This window comes from Neofelis nebulosa, chromosome X (assembly GCF_028018385.1).
Source record: "Neofelis nebulosa isolate mNeoNeb1 chromosome X, mNeoNeb1.pri, whole genome shotgun sequence".
NCBI classification, from domain to species: domain Eukaryota; kingdom Metazoa; phylum Chordata; class Mammalia; order Carnivora; family Felidae; genus Neofelis; species Neofelis nebulosa.
In genome coordinates, this window is record NC_080800.1 from 66,623,140 (window position 1) to 66,650,403 (window position 27,264).

General features: G+C 40.0%; 1 protein-coding gene across 1 annotated transcript; it reads left to right on the top strand.

The window, feature by feature from the left end:
* The first annotated feature begins 18,282 nt into the window (after window positions 1–18,282).
* TBX22 (T-box transcription factor 22) lies at window positions 18,283–26,670 on the top strand. Its single transcript, XM_058713399.1, has 8 exons — window positions 18,283–18,457; window positions 19,047–19,239; window positions 19,971–20,072; window positions 21,439–21,613; window positions 22,504–22,668; window positions 23,039–23,103; window positions 23,484–23,569; window positions 25,810–26,670. The coding sequence occupies exons 1-8, from the start codon at window positions 18,283–18,285 to the stop codon at window positions 26,415–26,417; spliced, it is 1,569 nt and encodes a 522-aa protein (XP_058569382.1). The 3' UTR covers window positions 26,418–26,670.
* The last annotated feature ends 594 nt before the right edge of the window (window positions 26,671–27,264 follow it).

Sequence of the window (27,264 nt, forward strand, 5' to 3'; positions counted from 1 at the left end):
AAGGCTAGAGAAGAAATAAATTATACAGAAACAGCAACAATGACAAATAAAACCACAACAGAACATATCAGTGAAACCAGGAGCTGGTTCTTTGAAAGAATTAATAAAATTGAGAAACCCCCAGCCAGACTTCTCAAAAAGAAAAGAACCCAACTAAACAACTCCAAACTTCCAAATTCATTCCATGAGGCCAACATTACCTTAAATCTAAAACCAACCAAAGACCCATTTAAAAGGAGAATTACAAGCAAATATCTCTGATGAATATGGATGCAAAAATTTTCAACAAAATACTAGGAAGCCAAATTCACCAGTACATTAAAAGAATCATTCACCACGATCTAGTGGTGTTTTTTCCCTGGGCTACAGAGGTGGTTCAATATTTGCAAATCAAATACAAAATCAAATCAAATCAAATACAAAAAACAGCTACTATCATCCTCACTGTAGAAAACTTGAAGTCTTTTCCTCTATGGTCAGGAAAAAGACAGGGATGTCCACTCTCACCACTGTTATTTAACATAGTACTGGATGTTCTTGCCTCAAAAATCAGACAACACAAAGAGATAAAAGGCATCCAAATAAGCAAAGAAATCAAACTTTCAGTATTCACTGAGGACATGATTTTCTATGTACAACACCTGAAAGACTCCACCAAACAAATTGCTAGAACTGGCACATGAATTCAGTAAAGTCACAAGATACAAAATCAACATACAGAAATCTGTGGTATGTCTATACACCAATAATGAAGCAGCAGAAAGAGAAATGAAGGAATCAATCCAATCCCATTCACCATTGCACCAGAAATCATAAGATACCTAGGAATAAACCTAACCAAAGTGGGAAAAGATATATGCTCTGAAAACTATAGAACATTAATGAAAGAAATTGAAGATCACACAGAGAAATGAAAAAAAAAAACATCCCATGCACATGGATTGGAAAAATATCTTTAAAATGTTTCTACTCGGGAACCCTCTTACACTGTTGGTGGGAATGCAAATTGGTGCAGCCATTCTGGAAAACAGTGTGGAGGTTCCTCAGAAAATTAAAAATAGACCTACCCTATGACCCAGCAATAGCACTGCTAGGAATTTACCCAACGGATACAGGAGTACTGATGCATAGGGGCACTTATACCCCAATGTTTATAGCAGCACTCTCAACAATAGCCAAATAATGGAAAGAGCCTAAATGTCCATCAACTGATGAATGGATAAAGAAATTGTGGTTTATATACACAATGGAATACTACGTGGCAATGAGAAAAAATGAAATATGGCCTTTTGTAGCAATGTGGATGGAACTGGAGAGTGTGATGCTAAGTGAAATAAGCCATACAGAGAAAGACAGATACCATATGTTTTCACTCTTATGTGGATCCTGAGAAACTTGACAGAAACCCATGGGGGAGGGGAAGGAAAAAAAAAGAGGTTAGAGTGGGAGAGAGCCAAAGCATGAGAGACTCTTAAAAACTGAGAACAAACTGAGGGTTGATGGGGGGTGGGAGGGAGGGGAGGGTGGGTGATGGGTATTGGGGAGGGTACCTTTTGGGATGAGCACTGGGTGTTGTATGGAAACCACTTTGACAATAAATTTCATATATTGAAAAAAATAAATAAAATAAAATAAAATAAATAAAATAAAATGTTTCTACTCCCCAAAGCAATCTACACATTTAATGCAATCCTTATCAAAATACCACCAGCCTTTTTCACAGAGCTAGAACAAATAATCCTAAAATTTCTATGGAACCACAAAAGTCCCCAAATAGCCAAAGCAATATTGAAAAATAAAAAAGCTGGAGGCATCACAATTCCTGACATCAAGCTATATTACAAAGCTGTAGTGATGAAGACTGTACAGTACTGGCACGGAGACACATAGCTCAATGGAAGAGAATAGAAACCCCAGAAATGTACCCACAAGTATATAGCCAACTAATCTTTGACAAAGCAGGAAAGAATATCCAATGAAAAAAATACAGTCTCTTTAACAAATGGTGTTGGGAAACCTGTACAGCAACATGCAAAATAATGAAAGTGGACTACTTTCTTATACCATACACAAAAATAAATTCAAAATGAATGAACGTCCTAAATGTGAGACAAAAAAACAAAAAACAAAACATCAAAATCCTAGAGGACAACACAATCAGTAAACTCTTTGATATTGTCTGTAGCAATTTCTTACCAAATATGTCTCAGGAGGCAATGGGAAAAAGATCAAAAATGAACTATTGGAACTTCATCAAGATAAATAGCTTCTGAGCAGTGAAGGAAATAATGAACAAAACTAAAAGGGAACTTTAAGTATGGGAGAAAATATTTGCAAATTACATATCTAATAAAAGGTTAGTATCCAAAATATGTAAAGAACTTATCAAACTCAGCACCCCAAAAGAAATAATCCTGTTAAGAAATGGCCAGAAAACATGAATAGACATTTTTCTAAAGAAGATATACTGATGACTATCAGAACAGACATCTGAGAAGATGTTCAACATCATTCATTGTCAGGGAAATGCAAATCAAAAATACAATGAGATATCACCTCACACTCGTCAGAATGGCTAAAATTAACAGCACAGGAAACTACAGGTGTTGGTGAGGATGTGGAGAAAAGAGAACCCTCTTACACTGTTGGTGGCAATACAAACTGGTGCAGCCAATCTGGAAAACAGTGTGGGGATTCCTCAAAAAGTTACAAATAGAACTACCCTATGATACAGCAATTGCACCACTAGGTATTTACCCAAAGAATACAAAAATACTGAGTCAAAGGGACATATCCACCCCAATATTTACAGCAGCATTATTAATAATAGAGAAATTATAGAAACAGCCCAGATATCCATCGACTGATGAATGGATAAAGAAATTGTGGAATGTATACACACACACACACACACACACACACACACACACTGGAATATTACTCAGCCATAAAAAAGAATGGAATCTTGCCATTTGCAACTACCTGGATGTAGCTAGATTTTATTATGCTAAATATTATGCAAAATAAATCAGTGAGGGAAAGACAAATACCATGATTTCAGTTATATGTATAATTTAAGAAATGAAACAGATGAACATTGGGGAAAAAAAGAGAGAGGTAGACCATAAAAGATATTCTTAACTATAGAGAACAAACTGATGGTTACCAGAGTGGAGGTGGGCAGGGGGGCGGGTTAAATGGGTGATGGGTATTAAAGAAAATATTTGTTGTGATGAGCACTAGATGTTGCACATAAGTGATGAGTCACTCAATTCTCCTGAAACTAACATAATGCTATATGTTAACTAATTGGAATTTAAATAAAAACTTGAAAAATAAAATCACAGACTGTCATCGCACCTTAATAGCTCACCTTGAGTAAAGGCAGGTCTTCCATGTGGGATAATAGGCTCTGGGTCCATCCCAGGAAGTAGCAAGTGCTGCTCTGGCAGCTGGAGGCCAGAACATTGTGTTCTTTTGCAGCCTAGTTCCAGGCACTGTCCTCTGGACATTGGAGATGAGTTGGTGCTGACATTTATGGAACAGATGAATCCAGCCTGAAATTCAGTTTTCCGAACACAGGTCAGCCTGGCCTATTGGCACTGTGATCAACTACTTCTTATCTCCCAGGTTAAAGCCCAGCCTTAATGGTCAGGGTATGATTTTCTTTGGAAGCCTTAGTCAAAAAGTTCTTCTCAGCATCTAACTCTCTTGTTAGTTATCACTAGGCAACTTCATAAAGTTAGGAAGGTCCAGCTGAAGTCATAATTATTGGTTTCATTTTCTGCACTCATGTGGGGGTGGGGGGATGGGGCTTTGTGACAGAGATCCTGAAGCCTCTTCTGAGAACTTCAAGTAGAATGTTGCTTTTAATGAATTTTTGATGGTATGCAATGATACCAGAAGAACCTGGTAATAGTCCCTCTCTTGTGCAGGGAAGAGGAAACTGGTGTTGGACAGGTTTAGAGAGCAAGGGAGCTAAAGGAATAGGCCTACATGTACTACTAGAAGGTCCCACAGCTCAGCCATATCTGAGAGAAACATACTCAAATGAATGGCAAGTGTGTAGCCCTGAGAGGTGGCCAAAGGGCTCTGAGCAGTGATACTTTCTCCCTAGGCTGTTCCTCAAGGAACTCCAGATTACTGAGCCAGAAGGCTTTTTCTTAGTTCTCCTTGAACTCACTTGACTTCAGTCCCTCAACCTTAAGAGGATGTCCGAGGCCCCAAAATATGGAACATTGGCCACCCCCAGTGGAAAGAGGAGCAGGGTGTGTCCAAAAGACACCTTTTTTCTTTTACTTACTCCTGCTTTTTCTCACTAGAGCTTTAGTTAAGACACTGCATTGTAATCCCCCGCCCCCCCCCCACACCATCTACCTACAAGCTAGAGAAGAAGAATACAGAAGGCAACTGACAGTGAAAGGAATGCCAAAGAAATTGCTGTAAGGTGGTATGGCTGATTCTGTACAACTTGCTCCTCCCCATGGAGGCCTTCTGAGGCTATTAGAAGGAGGGAGAATATAAGAGACAAAGAACAACAGAGAGAAGGAAAAAAAGGACTAAACAGAAGAATGAGAGGAAAGTGATAAATACAAATCAGGAGACACAGAATGAGATAGAAACACACACAGAAAAGTTCAAGTAGCATGACAAAGAGAGAGACATCAAAAAAGAGACACCAAAACTGATAAGGAGATGGGAACAGAGATCCACTGAGTCTTCTATCAGTATATCCCTCCATAACAGCTTGACCTAGGCTGGCTTATAGTTTCTAGATAACTTGAAGGAATAGACTGAGATCTCTACCAAACCAATACCCTCAGATTGAGCCAGCTCTGGTGTCCTGGAGCGCACAGATATTCAATGATCACTCCTGTTTATCAATACATCTAGAGGAAAAGTGAACAGTGAATCAGTGCTGGATAATCTCCCTAAAAACCCATTTAAAACTGACTTTTAAATCTTTTCAATGCCAAAATGAAATGATGGGCAATAAAGGGTGGAACTTCTATTTTATTTTTTTAAGTTTATTTATTTTTGACAGAGAAAGAGAGACAGAGCATGAGTGGGGGAGGGGCAGAGAGAGGGAGACACAGAATCCGAAGCAGGCTACAGGCCGCGAGCTGTCAGCACAGAGCTGATGCGGGGCTCGAACTCACGGACCACGAGATCGTGACCCCAGCTGAAGTCAGACGCTCAACCGACTAAGCTACCCAGACGCCCCATGGAACTTCTATTAAAAAAAAATCACTCTTTTCTCCCCTGGGTGGCTCAGTCGGTTAAGTGTCTTAGGCTCAGGTCATGATTTCATGGTTCGTGGGTTCCAGCCCTGTGTCAGGCTATGTGCCGATAGCTCAGAGCCTGGAGCCTGCTAAGGATTCTGTGTCTCCCTGTCTCTCTGCTCCTTCCCCACTCCCACTCTCTCTCTCTCTCTCTCTCTCTCTCTGTCTCTCTCTCTCTCTCTCTGTCTCTCTCTCTGTGTGTCTCAAAAATAAACAAAAGTTAAAAAAAAATAAAAATCACTCTTGAGGCAAATTCTTGATATCACCCTTTCTGTGCATATCCTCAGATATTTTTACTTAAAAATATGCTTGTTGTCATTTTCACAGCACATACAAACATACATACATACAAACAAATTCTTATTGTAAAATTTTTCTTCCAGCCACAAAAGCTTATTAAAACATCAAAAGACATTCTAGCTAGTTCCTAGACAAAGAGAAAGAAATGAAGATGTGTGTGTCAGTAAAAACTACTGTAAAGTTTTGAACTTGACAAAATAGAAAATAACGACTAGGTTTCAGTTTAAACTAGTTCTCAAAATTCATCTTGTAATAAAATAAATTAGACCAGGACAAGAATCTGAGAATTGAAATCAATTGTGAAGAGTGATACTGAGTGATTTTGTATTTAATAAAATGCTACACACTAAACCTTCTAATCCAATTATTTTCCAAAGAGTCACTAGCATAATTGATCTGAAAACAATCAGTAATCACTTTCCATGAGAAATATACATATGAACAAATTAAATGTCTCTGGAATCACAATCATAAAATATAAAAACACATGTGTTTTTCAACTTTTTATCAACTTTTTTTTAGGTACTGTTGGGTGGGTCAAGTTTTAGGCTGGGGTACAAAATCCAAAGTTTAAGTGGCAATTATTTAACTGCCATCAATGAGATGATTTAGTCCCCTAACTCAGCAGTGACCAGAGTGAGTTTCCTCCAGGGTGTACATCATGTGGACCCAGTATACTAAATGCCGGCATTCGTTTGTCAACATGTATTAACCAGTGACTTCATTCTTCCTTCATGCTTCTCTTAAAACATAATGAATTCAGACAGTGAAGTCCTTGTTTTCAGTGGTTTCTCTTTTGTATCTTTCTTTATGTATCTCTATCGCTTTATTATTAAGTCCTGCCCTTTTGCTCCTTGGAAGTATTGATCAGATTGTCCTAACGCTAGAAACATTCACTTCATGCAGAATCAGATTTTTGTCTAGTAATGTTAATATAGGAACCCTTGGTAAGGAAGATAGTGGTGAAAATAGGCATAAATTGCCTTTAAACATAGGCAGATGTTAAACAAAGGTAGGTGTTTGCCTACATTTGGTGTTTTAATGGACTTAGGGAATGTCCCTCCACCCAATTCCAAATGTTTCCCACTATCAGTATTTCTGTGGATGTTAGATACTAAAAAGCCCTAATCAAAAACAGATCATTATGAAAATATGTAAAAAAGCTTTTAACACTTTATTCACATGCCCTGAGCATAATGGGATGGAGTATCAAAGTAAGGAGGGAGAAATATGCTGGAAATATCAAGGGGGAAGTCAACAGAAATTAAGTGGGCATGAAATTTGGTGGGCCCAGTCTATGAAGCTCAGGAAGATTTCCTCCTTAGTGGCAAGATCTGCTTCTATTGAGCTCATGTCTTCCTAGATTACACAGAGCCAGAGGAAGGTGGCTCTGCTGATCTGAAGTCAAGTTTTTGACTATGTTGATGGCATGCAGTCATTTGGTGAGAGTGTATGTGGCAGGGTAGAAAACAGGCCTTTACCTAGTTCTAGATAAATACAATGATTTTTCCTAAAGGGTATTCTTTTCAACAATTCATTGATGGAATAAACTTGGTATATCTCTATTCAAATGATCTGCACCAGTGATATTTTGCTACATGTCAGAATTATTTATTTAAAACCGTCAAACCGGGGCGCCTGAGTGGCTCAGTCAGTTAAAGGGCCAACTTCAGCTCAGGTCATGGTCTCACAGTCTGTGGGTTCTAACCCTGTGTTGGGCTTTATGCTGACAGCTCAGAGTCTGGAGCCTGCTTGTAATTCTGTGTCTCCCTCTCTCTCTCTCTCTCTGCACCTCCTCTGCTTGTGCTCTGTCTCCCTCAAAAATAAACATTAACAAATATTTAAACTGTCAAACCAGCAACTATTGCCATTTCTCAAATCCTAGGCCAGTTTCTTTGGGAATGATGCATAAAGCATATTTGGAGGTAATTCTGATTCTTATCCTTGTAAAAATAAAACACCCTATAAAAGAAGAGACTAAGAAAGGAAGGATTGAGGATGAGGGAGGAAAGAAAATGTATAAGGCATTAAACCCAAGTTAGAATGGCCCAGCATTAAAATTCACACACCACAATATCAAGTCATGAAGTTTACAAGTGATAAAAACCTAGCTGAAATGTTACTTAAGGAAACAATGATTTATTTGCTCAAGCAATTAGCTAATTCAGGCAAAGTTCAGGTACTCAAACAATGTTGTGAGGAAATTGAATTTTTTGACTCTGCTTTTTGGGGGGTTGATTCTAGGTAGCCTTTTTCTAAATAATGGCAAAAATGGTCACAAGCAACTTATTTCAGGCTCACATTCTACAAGCTTGGCACTATGGCAAAATATCTTAACCATGGGGAATCAAAATCAAGGGAGAGAAGGAAGAATAACAATTTGGAGGAAACAACTTCTTTATTTATTTTTTGAAGATTATTTATTTATTTTGAGAGAAAGAGAGAGAGTGATTGTGAGTTGGGGAGGGACAGAGAGAGAAAATCTCAAGCAGGCTCCACATTGCCAGCATGGAGTCCAACACGGCACTCAAAACCACAAACCATGAGATCATGACCTGAGCCAAAATCAAGAGTCTGAGGCTTAACTGACTAAGCCTCCCAGGTGCCTCTAATTGAAGGAAACAATTTCTGTCATGAAGTTGCTTGTTCTTTTGCCAAAGTATGCACTAGGTATCCAATCAATCTCAAGGCATTCTATTTTATTTACACTTAATATAGATATATAGCTGAAATATTTATTTCATTTATTTCATTCTTCTCTTATACATTAAAAGTAGCATTTGAAATCCCTCCGTATGAGTTTGACATCATCCCCTTAGTAAGTACTGTAAAACAGAGGGGAATTTTTTCCCTCCAAGCTTACTTAGTTCCTTTTATACATAAGTTTTTCTTCAAATAACTCATATTTCTTATATATAAAGCTAGAGAGGCCATGAATCTTTGCCCTTAATATTTCTGAGAAATGTAATATTTTCAGACACATTAGCTAAATTTTAAATATTTACTTTAATGTATATACAGTTCACCAAAAGCAATGTTTTGAGGGCTGACCATATTTTGATCATGTCTTAACTCACATGCCTATTTATACTAATTTTTTAAATATTGGAATTTTTATTAAATAATTCCAAATTGATTTCTATTTCCTTAAATCAGGTTCAGATTTCATACTGAATAAGAGCTCTAATAAACCATGTATCCCTGAGAAAACCGCCAGAGGATTAGCAGAACGAAGTCTCCAGAGCCAAGCGCAGACGAGAGGCCCACGGAAGAGGGTAGGAAGGGCGGCGAGGCGGTGCGCGCTCCACGGACTGGCGGGAGGGAGCCCGGGAGGAGGGGCGGCTCGCCGGCCAAGCAGAGCCCCCGAGTCTGGCTGGCAAAAGCGGAGGGGCCAGACGGATTGTGTTCCGACAGCAAGCCCGACTTAGCGTCTGGGAGGTCATAAGTTAACAGCTCTGCTCAGAAAGCGGGAAGGCTGGAGGACAAAGGGAGGGAGAGCTGCTGAGCCCCCGGACGGCAGAGCTCAGCTTGGCGGGGAACAAAGGCTCTCGCCAGCGCCATCTCCCCCGCCCATCCCCCAGCCAAAATCCCAAAGAGAACCAGTTCCTGCCAGGGAACTTGCTCGCTCAGCCCAAACACCCAACTCTGTGCTTCTGCGGAGCCAAACCTCCAGCAGCGGATCTGACTCCCTCCCACTGCCACAGGGCCCCTCCTGAAGTGGATCACCTAAGGAGAAGCGAGCTAAGCCTGCCCCTCCTGCCCCCGTGCACCTTGCCTACCCACCCCAGCTAATACGCCAGATCCCCAGCACCACGAGCCTGGCAGTGTGCAAGTAGCCCAGACAGGCCATGCCACCCCACAGTGAATCCCGCCCCTAGGAGAGGGGAAGAGAAGGCACACACCAGTCTGACGGTGGCCCCAGCGGTGGGCTGGGGGCAGACATCAGGTCGGACTGCGGCCCCGCCCACCAACTCCAGTTATACACCACAGCACGGGGGAAGTGCCCTGCGGGTCCTCACCACTCCAGGGACTATCCAAAATGACCAAACGGAAGAATTCCCCTCAGAAGAATCTCCAGGAAATAACAACAGCTAATGAACTGATCAAAAAGGATTTAAATAATATAACAGAAAGTGAACTTAGGATAATAGTCATAAAATTAATCGCTGGGCTTGAAAACAGTATACAGGACAGCAGAGAATCTCTTGCCACAGAGATCAAGGGACTAAGGAACAGTCACGAGGAGCTGAAAAATGCTTTAAACGAAATGCAAAACAAAATGGAAACCATGACGGCTCGGATTGAAGAGGCAGAGGAGAGAATAGGTGAACTAGAAGATAAAGTTATGGAGAAAGAGGAAGCTGAAAGAAAGAGAGATAAAAAAATCCAGGAGTATGAGGGGAAAATTAGAGAACTAAGTGATACACTAAAAAGAAATAATATACGCATAATTGGTATTCCAGAGGAGGAAGAGAGAGGGAAAGGTGCTAAAGGGGTACTTGAAGAAATTATAGTTGAGAACTTCCCTGAAGTGGGGAAGGAAAAAGGCATTGAAATCCAAGAGGCACAGAGAACTCCCTTCAGACGTAACTTGAATCGACCTTCTGCACGACATATCATAGTGACTCTGGCAAAATACAAGGATAAAGAGAAAATTCTGAAAGCAGCAAGGGATAAACTTGCCCTCACATATACAGGCAGACCTATAAGACTCGTGACTGATCTCTCCTTTGAAACTTGGCAGGCCAGAAAGGCTTGGCACGATATCTTCAGTGTGCTAAACAGAAAAAATATGCAGCCGAGAATCCTTTATCCAGCAAGTCTGTCATTTAGAATAGAAGGAGAGATAAAGGTCTTCCCAAACAAACAAAAACTGAAGGAATTTGTCACCACTAAACCAGCCCTACAAGAGATCCTAAGGGGGATCCTGTGAGACAAAGTACCAGAGATATCACTACAAGCATAAAACATACAGACATCACAATGACTCTAAACCCGTATCTTTCTATAATAACACTGAATGTAAATGGATTAAATGCGCCAACCAAAAGACATAGGGTATCAGAATGGATAAAAAAACAAGACCCATCTATTTGCTGTCTACAAGAGACTCATTTTAGATCTGAGGACACCTTTAGATTGAGAGTGAGGGGATGGAAAACTATTTATCATGCTACTGGAAGCCAAAAGAAAGCTGGAGTAGCCATACTTATATCAGACAAACTAGACTTTAAATTGAAGAGATGAAGAAGGGCATTATATAATAATTACAGGGTCTATCCATCAGGAAGAGCTAACAATTATAAATGTCTATGCGCCAAATACCGGAGCCCCCAGATATATAAAACAATTACTCATAAACCTAAGCAACCTTATTGATAAGAATGTGGTCATTGCAGGGGACTTTAACACCCCACTTACAGAAATGGATAGATCATCTAGACACACAGTCAATAAAGAATCAAGGGCCCTGAATGATACATTGGATCAGATGGACTTGACAGATATATTTAGAGCTCTGCATCCCAAAGCAACAGAATATACTTTCTTCTCGAGTGCACATGGAACAATCTCCAAGATAGATCATATACTGGGTCACAAAACAGCCCTTCATAAGTTTACAAGAATTGAAATTATACCATGCATACTTTCAGACCACAATGCTATGAAGCTTGAAATCCACCACAGGAAAAAGTCTGGAAAACCTCCAAAAGCATGGAGGTTAAAGAACACCCTACTAACGAATGAGTGGGTCAACCAGGCAATTAGAGAAGAAATTAAAAAATATAGGGAAACAAAAGAAAATGAAAATACAACAATCCAAATGCTTTGGGACGCAGCGAAGGCAGTCCTGAGAGGAAAATACATCGCAATCCAGGCCTATCTCAAGAAACAAGAAAAATCCCAAATACAAAATCTAACAGCACACTTAAAGGAAATAGAAGGAGAACAGCAAAGGCAGCCTAAACCCAGCAGAAGAAGAGAAATAATAAAGATCAGAGCAGAAATAAACAATATAGAATCTAAAAAAACTGTAGAGCAGACAAACGAAACCAAGAGTTGGTTTTTTGAAAAAATAAACAAAATTGACAAACCTCTAGCCAGGCTTCTCAAAAAGAAAAGGGAGATGACCCAAATAGATAAAATCATGAATGAAAATGGAATTATTACAACTAATTCCTCAGAGATACAAACAATTATCAGGGAATACTATGAAAAATTATATGCCAACAAATTGGACAACCTGGAAGAAATGGACAAATTCCTAAACACCCACACGCTTCCAAAACTCAATCAGGAGGAAATAGAAAGCTTGAACAGACCCATAACCAGCGAAGAAATTGAATCAGTTATCAAAAATCTCCCAACAAATAAGAGTCCAGGACCAGATGGCTTCCCAGGGGAGTTCTACCAGACGATTAAAGCAGAGATAATACCTATCCTTCTGAAGCTATTCCAAGAAATAGAAAGGGAAGGAAAACTTCCAGACTCATTCTATGAAGCCAGTATTACTTTGATTCCTAAACCAGACAGAGACCCAGTAAAAAAAGAGAACTACAGGCCAATGTCTCTGATGAATATGGATGCAAAAATTCTCAATAAGATACTAGCAAATCGAATTCAACAGCATATAAAAAGAATTATTCACCATGATCAAGTGGGATTCATTCCTGGGATGCAGGGCTAGTTCAACATTCGCAAATCGATCAACGTGATACATCACATTAACAAAAAAAAAAAAAAGAGAAGAACCATATGATCCTGTCAATAGATGCAGAAAAGGCCTTTGACAAAATCCAGCACCATTTCTTAATAACAACCCTGGAGAAAGTCGGGATAGAAGGAACATACTTAAAGATCATAAAAGCCATTTATGAAAAGCCCACAGCTAACATCATCCTCAACGGGGAAAAACTGAGAGCTTTTTCCCTGAGATCAGGAACACGACAGGGATGCCCACTCTTACCGCTGTTGTTTAATATAGTGCTAGAAGTTCTAGCATCAGCCATCAGACAACAAAAGGAAATCAAAGGCATCCAAATTGGCAAAGATGAAGTCAAGCTTTCGCTTTTTGCAGATGACATGATATTATACATGGAAAATCCGATAGACTCCACCAAAAGTCTGCTAAAACTGATACATGAATTCAGCAAAGTTGCAGGATACAAAATCAATGTACAGAAATCAGTTGCATTCTTATACACTAACAAGGAAGCAACAGAAAGACAAATAAAGAAACTGATCCCATTCACAATTGCACCAAGAAGCATAAAATACCTAGGAATAAATCTAACCAAAGATGTAAAAGATCTGTATGCTGAAAAGTATAGAAAGCTTATGCAGGTAATTGAAGAAGATATAAAGAAATGGAAAGACATTCCATGCTCATGGATTGGAAGAATAAATATTGTCAAAATGTCAATACTACCCAAAGCTATCTACACATTCAATGCAATCCCAATCAAAATTGCACCAGCATTCTTCTCGAAACTAGAACAAGCAATCCTAAAATTCATATGGAACCACAAAAGGCCCCGAATAGCCAAAGTAATTTTGAAGAAGAAGACCAAAGCAGGAGGCATCACAATCCCAGACTTTAGCCTCTACTACAAAGCTGTCATCATCAAGACAGCATGGTATTGGCATAAAAACAGACACATAGACCAATGGAATAGAATAGAAACCCCAGAACTAGACCCACAAACGTATGGCCAACTCATCTTTATTTTTTTTTTATTTTTTTTTAAATTCTCTCTGCTATGTTTATTTTATTTTTTTTTACACAATTTACTACCAAATTTTATTTTAACTATGTTACTTTAACTGATTTTTTATTTATTTATTTATTTATTTATTTATTTATTTATTTTTTTAATATATGAAATTTACTGTCAAATTGGTTTCCATACAACACCCAGTGCTCATCCCAAAAGGTGCCCTCCTCAATACCCATCACCCACCCTGCCCTCCCTCCCACCCCCCATCAACCCTCAGTTTGTTCTCAGTTTTTAACAGTCTCTTATGCTTTGGCTCTCTCCCACTGTAACCTCTTTTTTTTTTTTTTCCCTTCCCTTCCCCCATGGGTTTCTGTTACGTTTCTCAGGATCCTCATAAGAGTGAAACCATATGGTATCTGTCTTTCTCTGTATGGCTTATTTCACTTAGCATCACACTCTCCAGTTCCATCCACGTTGCTACAAAAGGCCATATTTCATTTTTTCTCATTGCCACGTAGTATTCCATTGTTAACAAAGCAGGAAAGAACATCCAATGGAAAAAAGACAGTCTCTTTAACAAATGGTGCTGGGAGAACTGGACAGCAACATGCAGAAGGATGAAACTAGACCACTTTCTCACACCATTCACAAAAATAAACTCAAAATGGATAAAGGACCTTAATGTGAGACAGGAAACCATCAAAACCTTAGAGGAGAAAGCAGGAAAAGACCTCTCTGACCTCAGCTGTAGCAATCTCTTACTCAGCACATCCCCAAAGGCAAGGGAATTAAAAGCAAAAGTGAATTACTGGGACCTTATGAAGATAAAAAGCTTCTGCACAGCAAAGGAAACAACCAACAAAACTAAAAGGCAACCAACGGAATGGGAAAAGATATTTGCAAATGACATATCGGACAAAGGGCTAGTATCCAAAATCTATAAAGAGCTCCTCAAACTCCACACCCGAAAAACAAATAACCCAGTGAAGAAATGGGCAGAAAACATGAATAGACACTTCTCTAAAGAAGACATCCGGATGGCCAACAGGCACATGAAAAGATGTTCAACGTCACTCCTTATCAGGGAAATACAAATCAAAACCACACTCAGATACCACCTCACGCCAGTCAGAGTGGCCAAAATGAAGAAATCAGGGGACTATAGATGCTGGAGAGGATGTGGAGAAACAGGAACCCTCTTGCACTGTTGGTGGGAATCCAAATTGGTGCAGCCGCTCTGGAAAGCAGTGTGGAGGTTCCTCAGAAAATTAAAAATAGACCTACCCTATGACCCAGCAATAGCACTGCTAGGAATTTATCCAAGGGATACAGGAGTACTGATGCATAGGGGCACTTGTACCCCAATGTTTATAGCAGCACTCTCAACAATAGCCAAATTATGGAAAGAGCCTAAATGTCCATCAATTGATGAATGGATAAAGAAATTGTGGTTTATATACACAATGGAATGCTACGTGGCAATGAGAAAAAATGAAATATGGCCTTTTGTAGCAACGTGGATGGAACTGGAGAGTGTGATGCTAAGTGAAATAAGCCATACAGAGAAAGACAGATACCATATGGTTTCACTCTTATGTGGATCCTGAGAAACTTGACAGAAACCCATGGGGGAGGGGAAGGAAAAAAAAAAGAGGTTAGAGTGGGAGAGAGCCAAAGCATAAGAGACTGTTAAAAACTGAGAACAAACTGAGGGTTGATGGGGGGTGGGAGGGAGGGGAGGGTGAGTGATGGGTATTTAGGAGGGCACCTTTGGGATGAGCACTGGGTGTTGTATGGAAACCAATTTGACAGTAAATTTCATATATTAAAAAATAAAAAAAAACTGTTGAAAAGGAAGAAAAAAAAACCATGTATCCCTTAAGGCACATCTATATCTTCTGTATCTATTTATCATCTATCTGTCATAGATTTGCTTTGTGCCAACCACAAATTCATTTTTCCTTCAAGTGATAAATTCTGTGTGTTTCCAGTTGCAGCTTTTTTTTTGATAATCCAAAATCAATGGATTTGTTTTTACTGTATTTTCCAACTGTCAAACTTTAAAAATTTTAAATTATTTTAAAGGTTTTATTTATTTATTTTGATTGAAAGAGAGACACAGAGAGAGAGGTAAAGTAGGGGAGGGGCAGAGAGTGAGGAAGAGAGAATCCCAAGCAGGCTCTTCTCTGTCAGTGCAGAACAAAAGCCCAACATGGGCTTCTATCTCTGGAACTGTTTCTAATTGGGCACCTGTGAGTCCCAGGGCCTCCCTCTCTGCATGTTCCACATGGGTTGAAAAACCTCTTATAAAAGTTTATGGGTGTTCCTGGCTAAAACAAAGAGACTACTCTTTCCAGCTATGGAAAATGAATTGCTGCCATAAATGTATCTCCCTGATGCCCCCAGTATCTGATAGCCCAGTGCTTCAGCAGCTGAACAGCTTGCAAAGTTGGTTCTGTGGCTTGCAATAATTTTTCTCTCAGATAAAAGTTAACAGGAATTAACTACACCTTAGTCCAGTACACTTGAGGGAGAGCTGAGCTTCCTTTCTCCCAGTTATTTCATCAAACAGATACTGAAAGGGAATGGAAAAAGTTTAGATTACAAAATAAAAAGTCCTGGATGACTAAGTTATATGTGTGTAAAAAATATTAAGGAATAAGTTTATACAGGAAAGGAACTTATATCCCAAAATGTGTTATTTATTTGACTTAAAATATCACATCATATAGTAGTCTGAAACACTAGAATGGATATTGCAACAACCATCTTTTCCCTTATTTTTCCAGAAACCGGGTTTAAAAAAAAAAAAACTACTAAGCAAAACCTTCCTTTGCTACAAAAGGTGATTTGCTGCCTTTCAGTAATAAAATGAGCAATCATTCAAAAGAAAGAAAATGCCCATATTAAGAGACACTAATGCAAGTGGTACATTGTGATTAACACTCTAAATTTAACAAATGAACTTTGGACTTTTCTGTTTCTGAGCTGTGTATTTTAGCTAAGAACATACAATGGATAAAAAAAAAATATCTTTTCCAAATAAGAAGGGATGGGCAAATGCATTAATATCATCCCCCCCTTTAATGGCTACAGAAAAAAAAAAAACATGTTAATGAAGATGTGGCCAAGATCATATACAGACCTGGCTGTTTTTCAGCCCAAGTGCTCCTTGCACTTTGCACTTCATTCTTCCCCTTCAGGTTAAGGATAGTGTCTTTCCTAGCCCTGCATGGTAAGTAGCGTATAATTGGTTATTGAACCAAACCCTTCCGCATTATTCAGGCTGTAATTAACCCTTTGCCATGCTATGAGATGATCAGATGTTTAAAGTTATACCCAATTGCCTGATGGCCTGAAAATTGCCTTGCCATGGATTAGCTGGATGTGCCCCTCCCCCCATTCAAACACTGCCACCATTATTACCTCACACTTGTGTGGAAGGAGGTGAAACTAACAGGCCACAAAAATCGTTTACTGTCAAACTCCAGTACTGAGATACCATCAGTTCATTCAAGTTCCATCCTATTTTTAACAGAAAACAGTTTGTTCTTTGAACAAACGCTTCAGAGGAGAATGGTAGACATTGTTTGAAAAATATACAAATATCATTAGTTAGGATGCAGTCTGTAAAAGAGCCCAGGAGTGCCTAATTTCTTATTTCTGATGAAAAGTAGATGCATACAGGCAGATATCTCATATCTGCATTATAAACATGCTCCTTGGAAGTGGTAGGCAACTCTTTTCCTGACATAAAAAGAAAGTGTCTTTGCTCATTTTAAGAAAAAGTAAAACCCAGCCTGGGAATAGAGTCCAGGAGGCACAAATTAATTATTTGAGCCCAATATTTTGAGGTGTGGTATTGTTGGGAGCAAAGTTCATGTTGGTGCTCTGCTGGGGGCCCTGGAGTCCTTAGGTTGTGTTTGATGATTAAGTCATGCGAGTAAGAAGAAGCTGTGTATAGGAATATTGGGCTCCAGTAAAAGCAGGGTTTAAAGGTCCATGTTTATTCTAATCATTGACAGGACGCATCTGGGAGTCTCCTGATGGCACTGGCCCTTCCCTACCCACCTGGATAGATAGGATAGACTAGCGCAAGATCTGCTCAGTTTGAGACCTAGACTCTAGAACAAACTTGTCCAGAAAACTTGTACTCCTCTACTTTTCCCCAGAACATTCGTTGCAAGGCAAAAGACCCAGATATACTTCTCTGAATCTGGTTAAATAATATTTGCACTTTTGTTGGAAAAGTTTCCTCTACATGAGCAATTATTTCACATACCTTTGAGTTTCACAATTCAGTGTAAAACAGTAAATTCGTGTATCCCTCTTCCGGAGCCCCTTTCCAGCCAACCCCCAACCCTCCCTCCACCTCCACCCTCCCATTCCTACCTCTCTACTCCTGTCAGACTCTGAAGTGTCACTGATGGTGGGTTTTTTGTTTGTTTGTTTGTTTGTTTGTTTGTTTTTATGCTTCCAACAGTTTACAAAACAAACAGTGGACGCTGTGACTGGCCTGGTATTCACTCAGTAAGATGCAACAGTATCTCCCAATCCAAGCAGCCTGAGCAGCTATTGGCGGCAGGTCGGCTCCCTAAAAGGCTGGCGTTTGCCAATCTCTGTGCTCTGCCAGGTCCTGAAATCAGCGATTTGAGGGCTGATGGTGTGCACATGTCCACTGGGAGGGAGGAAACCACAAAGGAAAGAGGGACTAGACTCCAGGGGACTCTGGCTCCAGTTTGATTTTCCTCTCAATTTATTCTGTCTATTCAAAGAAAAAATATATGTATATATAAAAATTACACACATATGCACACACTTTTATTTCCCCTCTGAATATAGATCCAGAAACTGTTTTTCTAATTTGGGAGTTTTCCTGCTTTCTCTCCTTGCCCTGTCCTCTGCGCCCTCTCTCCCTCTCCCTCCCTAACCTCCTTTAGGTTGAAACTTTGCATTGCACATTCCCTTCACCCCCTCCGGGGATGGCTCTGAGCTCTCGGGCTCTTGCCTTCTCCGTGGAAGCCTTGGTGGAGAGACCCAGGAAAAGGAAAGTGCAAGATCCAAGAGAGGAGACACAGCCTGAGTTGCTGAAGAAAGAGGAGGGAGAGGAGGAGGAGAGAAGGAACAGGACAGCAGGGAAGAAGAGCCAGCAGCCGGGTAAGTATTCCTACCGCAGCCCCAACGCCCTGAGCCCGCTACCCGAGCATGCTGGACCCGCAAGTTTCAGCGCGACCGGTGAAGCTGAGAGAGAGGGCTGCTAGCCTTACACTAGGACTCTTTGGTCCAGCGGAATGGCCACGTTTTGGGCCGCGGGGACATGTTGGTCACTTGGCTACAGGGGAAGCTTCAGAGCCTCCAAATTAAGTTCTTATTGCTGTGGTTCATTTGCGGTGAAGGGTGGTGGCGTCCCTGTGTTTGTAGAGAAGTTAGACTCTTCAATCTCCCCAAAGCCCTGAGAGCCAGATCTTAGCTGTTTCTCTCCGTAGGAAGCATGTATGCATCCTGGTTCGGAGGGGATTCAGCCTAGGGGACAAATTTGAGAAGGATAGTGCCTTTCCCAGGACGAGATCTGGCCCCCTTCTCCCCATCAGGGGGTCACAGTAGGTGTTGTGGGGAATTTAAGGATCTGCTTCCAAGGTTCCCAGGGAAGAGACCAAATCGGTCTGCTCCAAGACCAGCATCAGCGAGAAGGGGACGCGGGAACTGTCAACCTCTCTCAAACTCTGGTCGTCTCTCTGTCTGGCAGAAAAACGACCCAAGGCAGAGCCTTCAGCAACTGCTTTCTCAGCCTGTAGCGGCAGCGATAGTGACGACAGTGACCACAACAGAGGCAGAAATCTGGAAGAGAAAGGTGCTATCCAAGTAGAGCTTCAAGGATCCGAACTGTGGAAGAGATTCCATGACATTGGGACTGAGATGATCATTACCAAGGCTGGCAGGTTCGGCTCTGCCCAAACTGTTCAAGGGATGCACACAGTAGGCCCTTAATGTACCACTCTCATAAGATGTGGTGCCTCCAGTTTTATGCTCTATATCCATCCTCACCCTGACAGGAATGAGAAAGTCCCTGCCTCTCAATAAATCGCCCTAGGACTGCCTGCCCATGTTAGTGGCTCAGCTTTTCTTTTCTGTACACAGTGACTTCAAGAAATTTTCCTTAAAGTCTCACAGTTATCAGTGGACAAAATCTCATCTAGCAGATCCCCAGCAGACCATCCCTAGCTAGCCTGGGGCAATTTGAGGTGGGCTTTTTTTGCTTTCACCTTTTGCTTTGCGGCAGCTTCACATCAGCTGGGTAACTTTTTTGTGTGAATCTTCCTAATTTCAGTCTTTCCCAAATCTGCCTCACAGAAAGTACTGCTGAAAACTCAGGGGCCAGGTACAGTTTTTTCTCTACTTTCTCTTATATAGCTTTTTACTAACGGTGGTGGTGGGGAGTGGGGTGGGCAAAGCTTTGTGGTAAGAATATTCTTCTCCACTCAGAAATCCAGAACCTGTTCAATCAAGCATACAACCAAAAATCTTTCCTATGTAGCAAATAGCATTCCTTGAATCCATCCTAGAATGGGGAAGTTATTGTGAATTTCTTCACTTTTCATTTGTTCCCAACCCCATCCCACTCCAAATCTCTCTAAAAACACAAGGTCAGTGTCTATTTTCTTTCCCACAGGCGGATGTTCCCCTCTGTTCGAGTCAAAGTGAAAGGGCTGGACCCAGGGAAGCAGTACTATGTGGCCATCGACGTGGTGCCAGTAGATTCCAAACGTTATAGGTAACCAGGCCCAAAGCAGACTACCTCAGGCCCAGGCTGGGAATGGGGATTCAGATCTATGGAACCTGAGAATGCTATTTTGAAAGCTCTACCATGAGGGGTGGGATTGCTGTCCTGCGGGCTTTGGGAGTTGAATATTCTCACTCAAATGGAGGTTCAAACTGAGAAAAACAGTCTTGACTCTTTCCTCTCAGTCCTGGAGCAAGTGCCAGTTGGTGCTTCAGTGTACCACAAACCCTTTGCTTATCCACTGCTCTGGCCTTGGCTGTGCCAATTGCAGAGGGTGTGGACTCAGGCAGCTAGGAAGGAAGTTGTTTGATGGAATTTAGAGAGAAATGCCTGTGCTTCTGGAGCTGCACTGGGCTCTGGGCTGTGCTATTTTGGCATCAGGGTCCAGGAGCAATGTCCTGATTTACCATCTAATGCTAATCTAGCAGTTACCGTGTTTAGGTCTATTTTTCCTTCCTCAGCCTCTCTCCTGAAGTAGTGGTCAGGCCCTAGAAATTACAAATAACCTTTTTTTTTAATAGGCTCTCTACTCATAGCAGACTAATGGTGGTTGAACTGATCTAAAGCCAAGAGGTCCTTCAGTGCTAGCATCCCAGAGGCACAGTTCTGCCACCACTTTGACTTAGAGGCTATGGGGGTTGTACAGAAGCACCCTTACTCAGGCTGTGAATGTTCCACTGAAGTGGATGTCTAGCCTTTCTAAGAGAGAATCCACACCATGCCAGTGCTGGATTTGAGGGGCAAAGAGAAAGGCAGTTCAAGAGGCTGCTGGAACAGCAGCTTAGAAATAGAACAAGTTGATTGCTTTTCACATTTGATCTGGCTTGGGAATTCAGTGCACAATTGAGTGGTTGAGATTGGAAACAGGGTGAAAATCAGCCCTGAGGCCTCATGGGCTAGAGTTCCAGGGAGTATTTTGATGTGAAGTTTTGTTGGTGAAAGGGCTTTGAGGGCGACTGGTGGAGGTGGGTTGGACAGACACCCTCCTCAGACTTTTGCTTTCTCTCTACACTTCCTTCTGGAGACATGAGGATTTTTTGGCTGTCTCTGTGCAGTAAAATGGATTAGATCAATTTCTGTTGCTGTTTGTGTGAGGAAATACAAACCAGACTCTGAAATCCCATGACGTTATACTCGCCCTAGAACTTCATTGCATTTTACTGACATATACTTATATACTGTTTGCTTTTTGTCCCTGAACGCCTTTTGGAAATTAAGTTGGATCTTCTACTAGTTGCCTTTGGGATTAGGAGGCAAACCTTGGCTAATGCCCATGGGACTGGATCCAGCAGCCTTCCTCCCACACAGCTGGCTTTGGCCCACTTCACCTAAAGCCACATGCTCTCTGCCTTTTCAGGTATGTGTACCACAGCTCGCAGTGGATGGTAGCTGGGAATACAGACCACTCTTGCATTACTCCCAGGTTCTATGTTCACCCGGACTCACCCTGCTCTGGAGAGACCTGGATGCGGCAGATCATCAGCTTTGATAGATTGAAACTCACCAACAATGAGATGGATGACAAAGGTCATGTAAGTGTTCAGCAATCCTTTGTTGTGGGAGGGGAGGGAGATGCCAACGCGTCAGCTTTCAGTTCCCTCTGGAAAGGCCTAGGAGACTTCTACCAGGTGGTCTTAAGGAACTGTTTAAACTCTGGGATTGTGACCAGAGTAACTCTTGTGACATTTGCTTAGCATCTGAGAGTGCTGGGGGTTGGGAACATTGAGTGAGGGGAGTTTGAAGACAAAATGAGATTGTTTTAAGCCATAATATCTGGTTTGGGAGTGTGGAAGGGAATGCACTTCGTGAAACTCTCTAGCATCTCAGCCTCTAGGGCAATCACTGTGAGCTCTGCCTTCTCCTAGATGGGCACACCCTCTGTATGGCATGGTATGACAGGAATCTCCTCCACAACTTGCCCTTATGAAAGAGGTTATTTTCAGGTTACCTGGATCTTGAGCCTTTTTTCCAGATGTATCCTGCCCCTGCCCTGCCTGGCCTGCCCCTGTGCTAGCCACAAAATAAAGAGAAGGAGGTCCCCCAAAATTAGGAGGTGGGGTATGTCAAGTGGCTGCCCTTCAGTTACCATAAGTCCAGGGAATGTATAGCAGGAAGTCAGATCCTAGTGACATTTGGGGATATCACATGGTCACCCACATTTAGAAGTAAGAAAAGGACTCATCTGGAAATGGAATTACAGCTTCCAGATGCTGCTATGGTGCTGAAATATGGAAACCTCTTAGCCCTGAGCATGTCTGTCTAGAATCAAATGGCACAGAAAAGTCCTTGTGTGTGGCTAACCTAGCCTTTCTGGTTTAACCTCACTTTTGCATGTGGGCATGTTGGGAATGCCAATGAGAAGAAACCAGTGTTGCAGAGGGGAAGCCAATTTCTAGGCAACATTTCATGATTTCTCCTCCAGATCATTCTGCAGTCCATGCACAAGTACAAGCCCCGTGTGCATGTGATGGAACAGGACAGCAAAGTTGACTTGTCCCGGATTCAGTCCCTGCCCATTGAAGGGGTTAAAACGTTCCTCTTTAAAGAAACTGAGTTCACCACAGTGACTGCTTACCAAAACCAGCAGGTAAGGACAACAAGGACTCAGAAAAGCAGGGATAGCTCCAGAGGGACTTTCTGGAAAGAGGCAAGCTGCACCATATGGATTGAATTTTCCACAATTAAAAAAAATCATAGTCTTATTGCATTGCCATTTAGACAAGCTTGATTGTAAATTGTGTGGATCTTGTATTAGAAAGGAGAGCAGAACAAAGAGTGCCAGGGGAGAAAGGAGGCAACCATTCCAAATTCAACTAAGCAATATGTTTATACTAATTGAGTATACTACATTACACATTGAAGTGTTTTGTGGTTGTTGTAACCATTACAAGCAAGGGTGAACAGTGTTATAACTGAAAGCATTGACTTTACCTTTTTCTCTTTTTTTGAATCCATAGATTACCAAACTGAAAATCGACAGGAATCCTTTTGCTAAAGGATTTAGAGATCCTGGAAGAAACAGGTAAGCAACATAACAAACATATCTAATATTTATATTGCCTTTTTCACAATTATTGCCGATAAGGAAACTGTGGCTCAGAGACTCAGAGGCCCAAAATTTTGTAACTCGTAGGTGGTAGGAAAATAACCTAGTGTTTTGTTTATAAAATCTTGCTCCTCCTTTTTTCTCCTCAACCCATTTTTAAGATATTGCTTACTCTAGATTCCTGGCATTTTTATTCAGGGAATAATTACTGTGATTTTATTCAGCAGTCTAGCTATAAAAAAATATTTCAGATATTGACCCCTAAAAACTATAATAAAATAACTTAAAAGTTTACATAAATCATTATTTTCAAGAATTGAATTCTGGAGTTTCTGATAGTTACATCTATTTTTCAGGGGTGTATTGGATGGGCCTTTAGAGATCTACCCATGGAGGTCTTCTCTCACTCTGGATTTTAAAACTTTTGGTGCAGATACACAAAGTAAGGAAAGTTCTAATGTTTACCTTTAAATGTTAATGAAGTATCATCAGAACTTCTGTTGCAAATACTTCACAAGGGGAGAAGTGCATGCCAGAAATGCATGTTTACAGGGAATTGGGTTTATCTTTATCTTGATGAAGAGATAATAGGGGAAAAGGGGGAATGGGCATGAAGGAAAAGAGTAGAGCCATGATAATGGTGGATTTCTTGACTTCAGCCCTCTTGAGTTATACATCCTGAGATCTCCATATCTCACCTGGATTCTTCAGCATCTCACTATCTCACATTCTTTAGAATCACCTGTGGTGCATTTGTGGTCTTATTTGCAATTATATTCGATACTGAAATGTTTCTCATAAACTTTCAGCACATGTTAAAATGACATGCATTAAATTTTACCATCACTTAGTTCTAATTTTCTTTTTATTTTACAGAGGGAAACTAAATGTTGAAAACAATACTAAAACTATCACAATTAGTTTAATTGTCACAAGCATTGAAAAGATTTACAAGGTATTTGTTCTTATGTAGTGCATTACATAACTAAATAATAACAATAATTAGTGCAAGCTTTCTGGTAGAAGAATGTATAACATCATTTCTCTGGTGTTTAATAATAAATAAAAGTATTTGCAAACAACATAGAATTATTTTACTGCTTTTGTCTTTACTCCATTAAAATTGTCTTTGAACATTAATTCAAGGTTACAATCATGGAGAAAATCATCAACATTATAGTTAGGTTGAATTTTACTTGATACCATAACATTGAAAACAGATCAATTTGAATCACTTGGTAAAGTATTTCACCAGATTGACTGTATAATTTGGTTTACAGAGTTCTGTAGAAAAGTGCGAACATTTATTTGGTAGTATCACTTTAATCGCATGTAGGCAGCATGCTCTTAAAATATCCAGGTCAACACAAAGTGCACTAATAAAGAGAAAAAGCTAAAGATGATCACTAATTGGTAGTTTAAAATATACAGTTTTCTTAATTATTTAAATGTCCAGATCACTTTCAGTTTGCAAAGAAAAGTGCTACTATTTTTAAATAGCTTTTTAATGTTTAATTATAAAAGATATTTGCCACCCTGTTAATAAAGAATTAGTCTATGTCTACATACACAAAATAGGTAAGAAAAATAACAGTAACACCAAAAAAGCAGAAAAAAAACCACAAAAATAATTGATTAAGTCCAGTCAATAACAAAATTTAAAAAATTCAAACATGAAAATAAGGTGGAAAGTCTAGATTTTCCTGGACCTTATAATAATCCTTAACTTTGGTAGATGCTAGGAAAATGAAAAGATCACCTGACAACATTAATGTGAACACTTTCATTTTTATTTTGGTATTTTTAACCTAAAAAATTGACTTCAATTTTGACATAGTGTATCATAGAAGTCTCCTAATCCATGACTTTCATATGAGAAAAAAATGCACTTAAATATGTTATTTTTGTTTATAAGATTATTTTCGGGGCACCTGAGTGGCTTGGTCAGTTAAGCATCCAACTTCGGCTCAGGTCATGATCTCACGGTAAATGGGTTCCAGCCCCTCGTCGAGCTCTATGCTGACAGCTCAGAGCCTGGAGCCTGCTTCGCATTCTGTGTTTCCCTCTCTTTCTGCCCTTCCCCCGCTCACGATCTGTCTCTCTCAAAAATAAATAAACATTAAAAATAATTTTATTTTTAATAATGACCTGATCCAAAGCCGGATGCTCAACTGACCGAGCCACCCAGGCACCCCCCCAAAAAATTTTTTAAAGATTATTCTCGTGTGCTCCAATTTTTTTTTTTAAATCAAGATTGAAACTTCCTATGGAATCCCTACCAATTTATTCCATTTAATTAAATATGTATTTTTGTACATTTTTTAAAGTTTAGAAAACTTTTTTTTTAATTTGTAAGATATAATTAGCTCTGGGTACTATTTAATTGGGCATCTTTTGGACATTGGATAAATGTCCCAAGTGCATAGCGCAATTCTTGAGCATACCGGTGAATGTTCAATACATGGTACATAATGGTAGTGCTAAAACTAATAATGGTAGTAGTAAAGATACTGTATGAACTTCGGTCAGAGAAATGACCATATTCTTTCCCAAATAAGTAAAAAGAACAGTGAACTTGCAGAAAAGCTAATCAAAAAATGAAATAGGGATGTTTGTGATCATTAGTACTCATTCAATAGGAACATCAAGTTCATTGTTCATTGACTGGATTGTCATTCACAGGTGGAAGCAGTGGCTCATCTCCAGTGACCTCTGGTGGAGGGACTCCTCCTTTGAACTCCTTGCTTTTTCCACCCTGCTCTCTGCCTACATTTCACTTATCTACAAGCTCCCTTGGAATGCCCTGTCCGGAGGTGTATCTGCACAATATCAACCTACCCCTTTGCTACAAGATTTGCCCAAATAACTTTTGGCAACAGCAGCATCTTGTTTTGCCACCTCCTGAAAGACTAGCAAGCAGCAACAGTTCTCAGTGTTTAGCCCCACTCATGATGGAACGTTCAACATTATCTTCTCTGGGGATCACCAATTCAAAAAATGGTTCATTTGAAGACTTGAACGGGCAGTGTCTACAGGCATCTAATTCTTCCAATCAAATGTTGTATGGATTACAGTCACCTGAAAATATTTTATCACCAAACTCCATTGGCCAGGAAGCAATTGGTTGCTCTCTCCATCCTTCCTGTGGTTTTTATAGGTACAACTCAGTGCCATCTAGACTGGTAAATGCTGCCAACCATCTCAAGGTTAATGATAATAGTCAAGTTTCTTTTAGAGAAGGCGAATGCAATCATGCTTATTGGTGTCCAACAATTAATCATTGCCTTTAATGGAATAGTCACAATCCTAAAACAATTACACATAACCATGTATTTTCTTTATTTGTATCCAAAGAAAGGTCAAGAGCTATTGAGCTTTAAAGACTTTATTATCAGAAGGTATTTCTGTTATGCATTTAAAGTGCCTTATCAGATGTTCAAAAGAAGTTGTTATAGGTCAAATATGACCTGAAACAATCTCTGATTATGGTGGTCTTGGACCTCAAAGTAAGATAGTCGATAAACATTATTTGATGAGATAGACTATGGGTGAAAATGGACTCCAGGTGAAGCCTCTACTTATAGTGATGTCAGTTTACCATTTCAACTGTCTCTTCAATATTGACAATGACCAAAAGAAGATGAATTTAACTCTTGTAAAAGCAATCAATTTTAGTTTTATCTATGAGTATTATATTTGTTGTAATTCTCTAGCAATTGTAGAAAAAATTCATTTTTCATTTGCCTTACACTTTTAAACTTTGCTGTTGAAGGAGCTACTAATTTCAATTCTAAGGAACAAACAAGGACACAAACTTTCAAATATTAATCATTGCACCCTAAACATCAGTTAATCCTGAAATAGCACAAAGATTAAATGAAAAGCAAAATATTCTAAGTTTGATCTTGCCTTTTATTTTTTGGGTCATTGTCAGGTGAAGCTTATTTACTCATTCCTTTAACCAGCCTGGTGTTTTGTACTCAGTTTACAAAAAACAAATTATTTTAGTTCTCCAAAATGACTAGTAAATACTATTTGAAAGGGGATACTACATTTGAGTCCATAAGTATGAAAATTTCATTACATTGGTACAATTTAATTCCACTCCTGTGATTCAGTCATGGTAAATTGGACTAA

Bases quoted from the DNA above. Each gene is read 5' to 3' on its own strand.
- TBX22 (XM_058713399.1), top strand. From the start codon at position 18,283: ATGGCTCTGAGCTCTCGGGCTCTTGCCTTCTCCGTGGAAGCCTTGGTG. The intron at 21,614-22,503 runs GTAAGTGTTCAG...TTTCTCCTCCAG, and splicing joins AGATGGATGACAAAGGTCAT to ATCATTCTGCAGTCCATGCA. The intron at 23,570-25,809 runs GTAAGGAAAGTT...TGTCATTCACAG, and splicing joins TTTTGGTGCAGATACACAAA to GTGGAAGCAGTGGCTCATCT.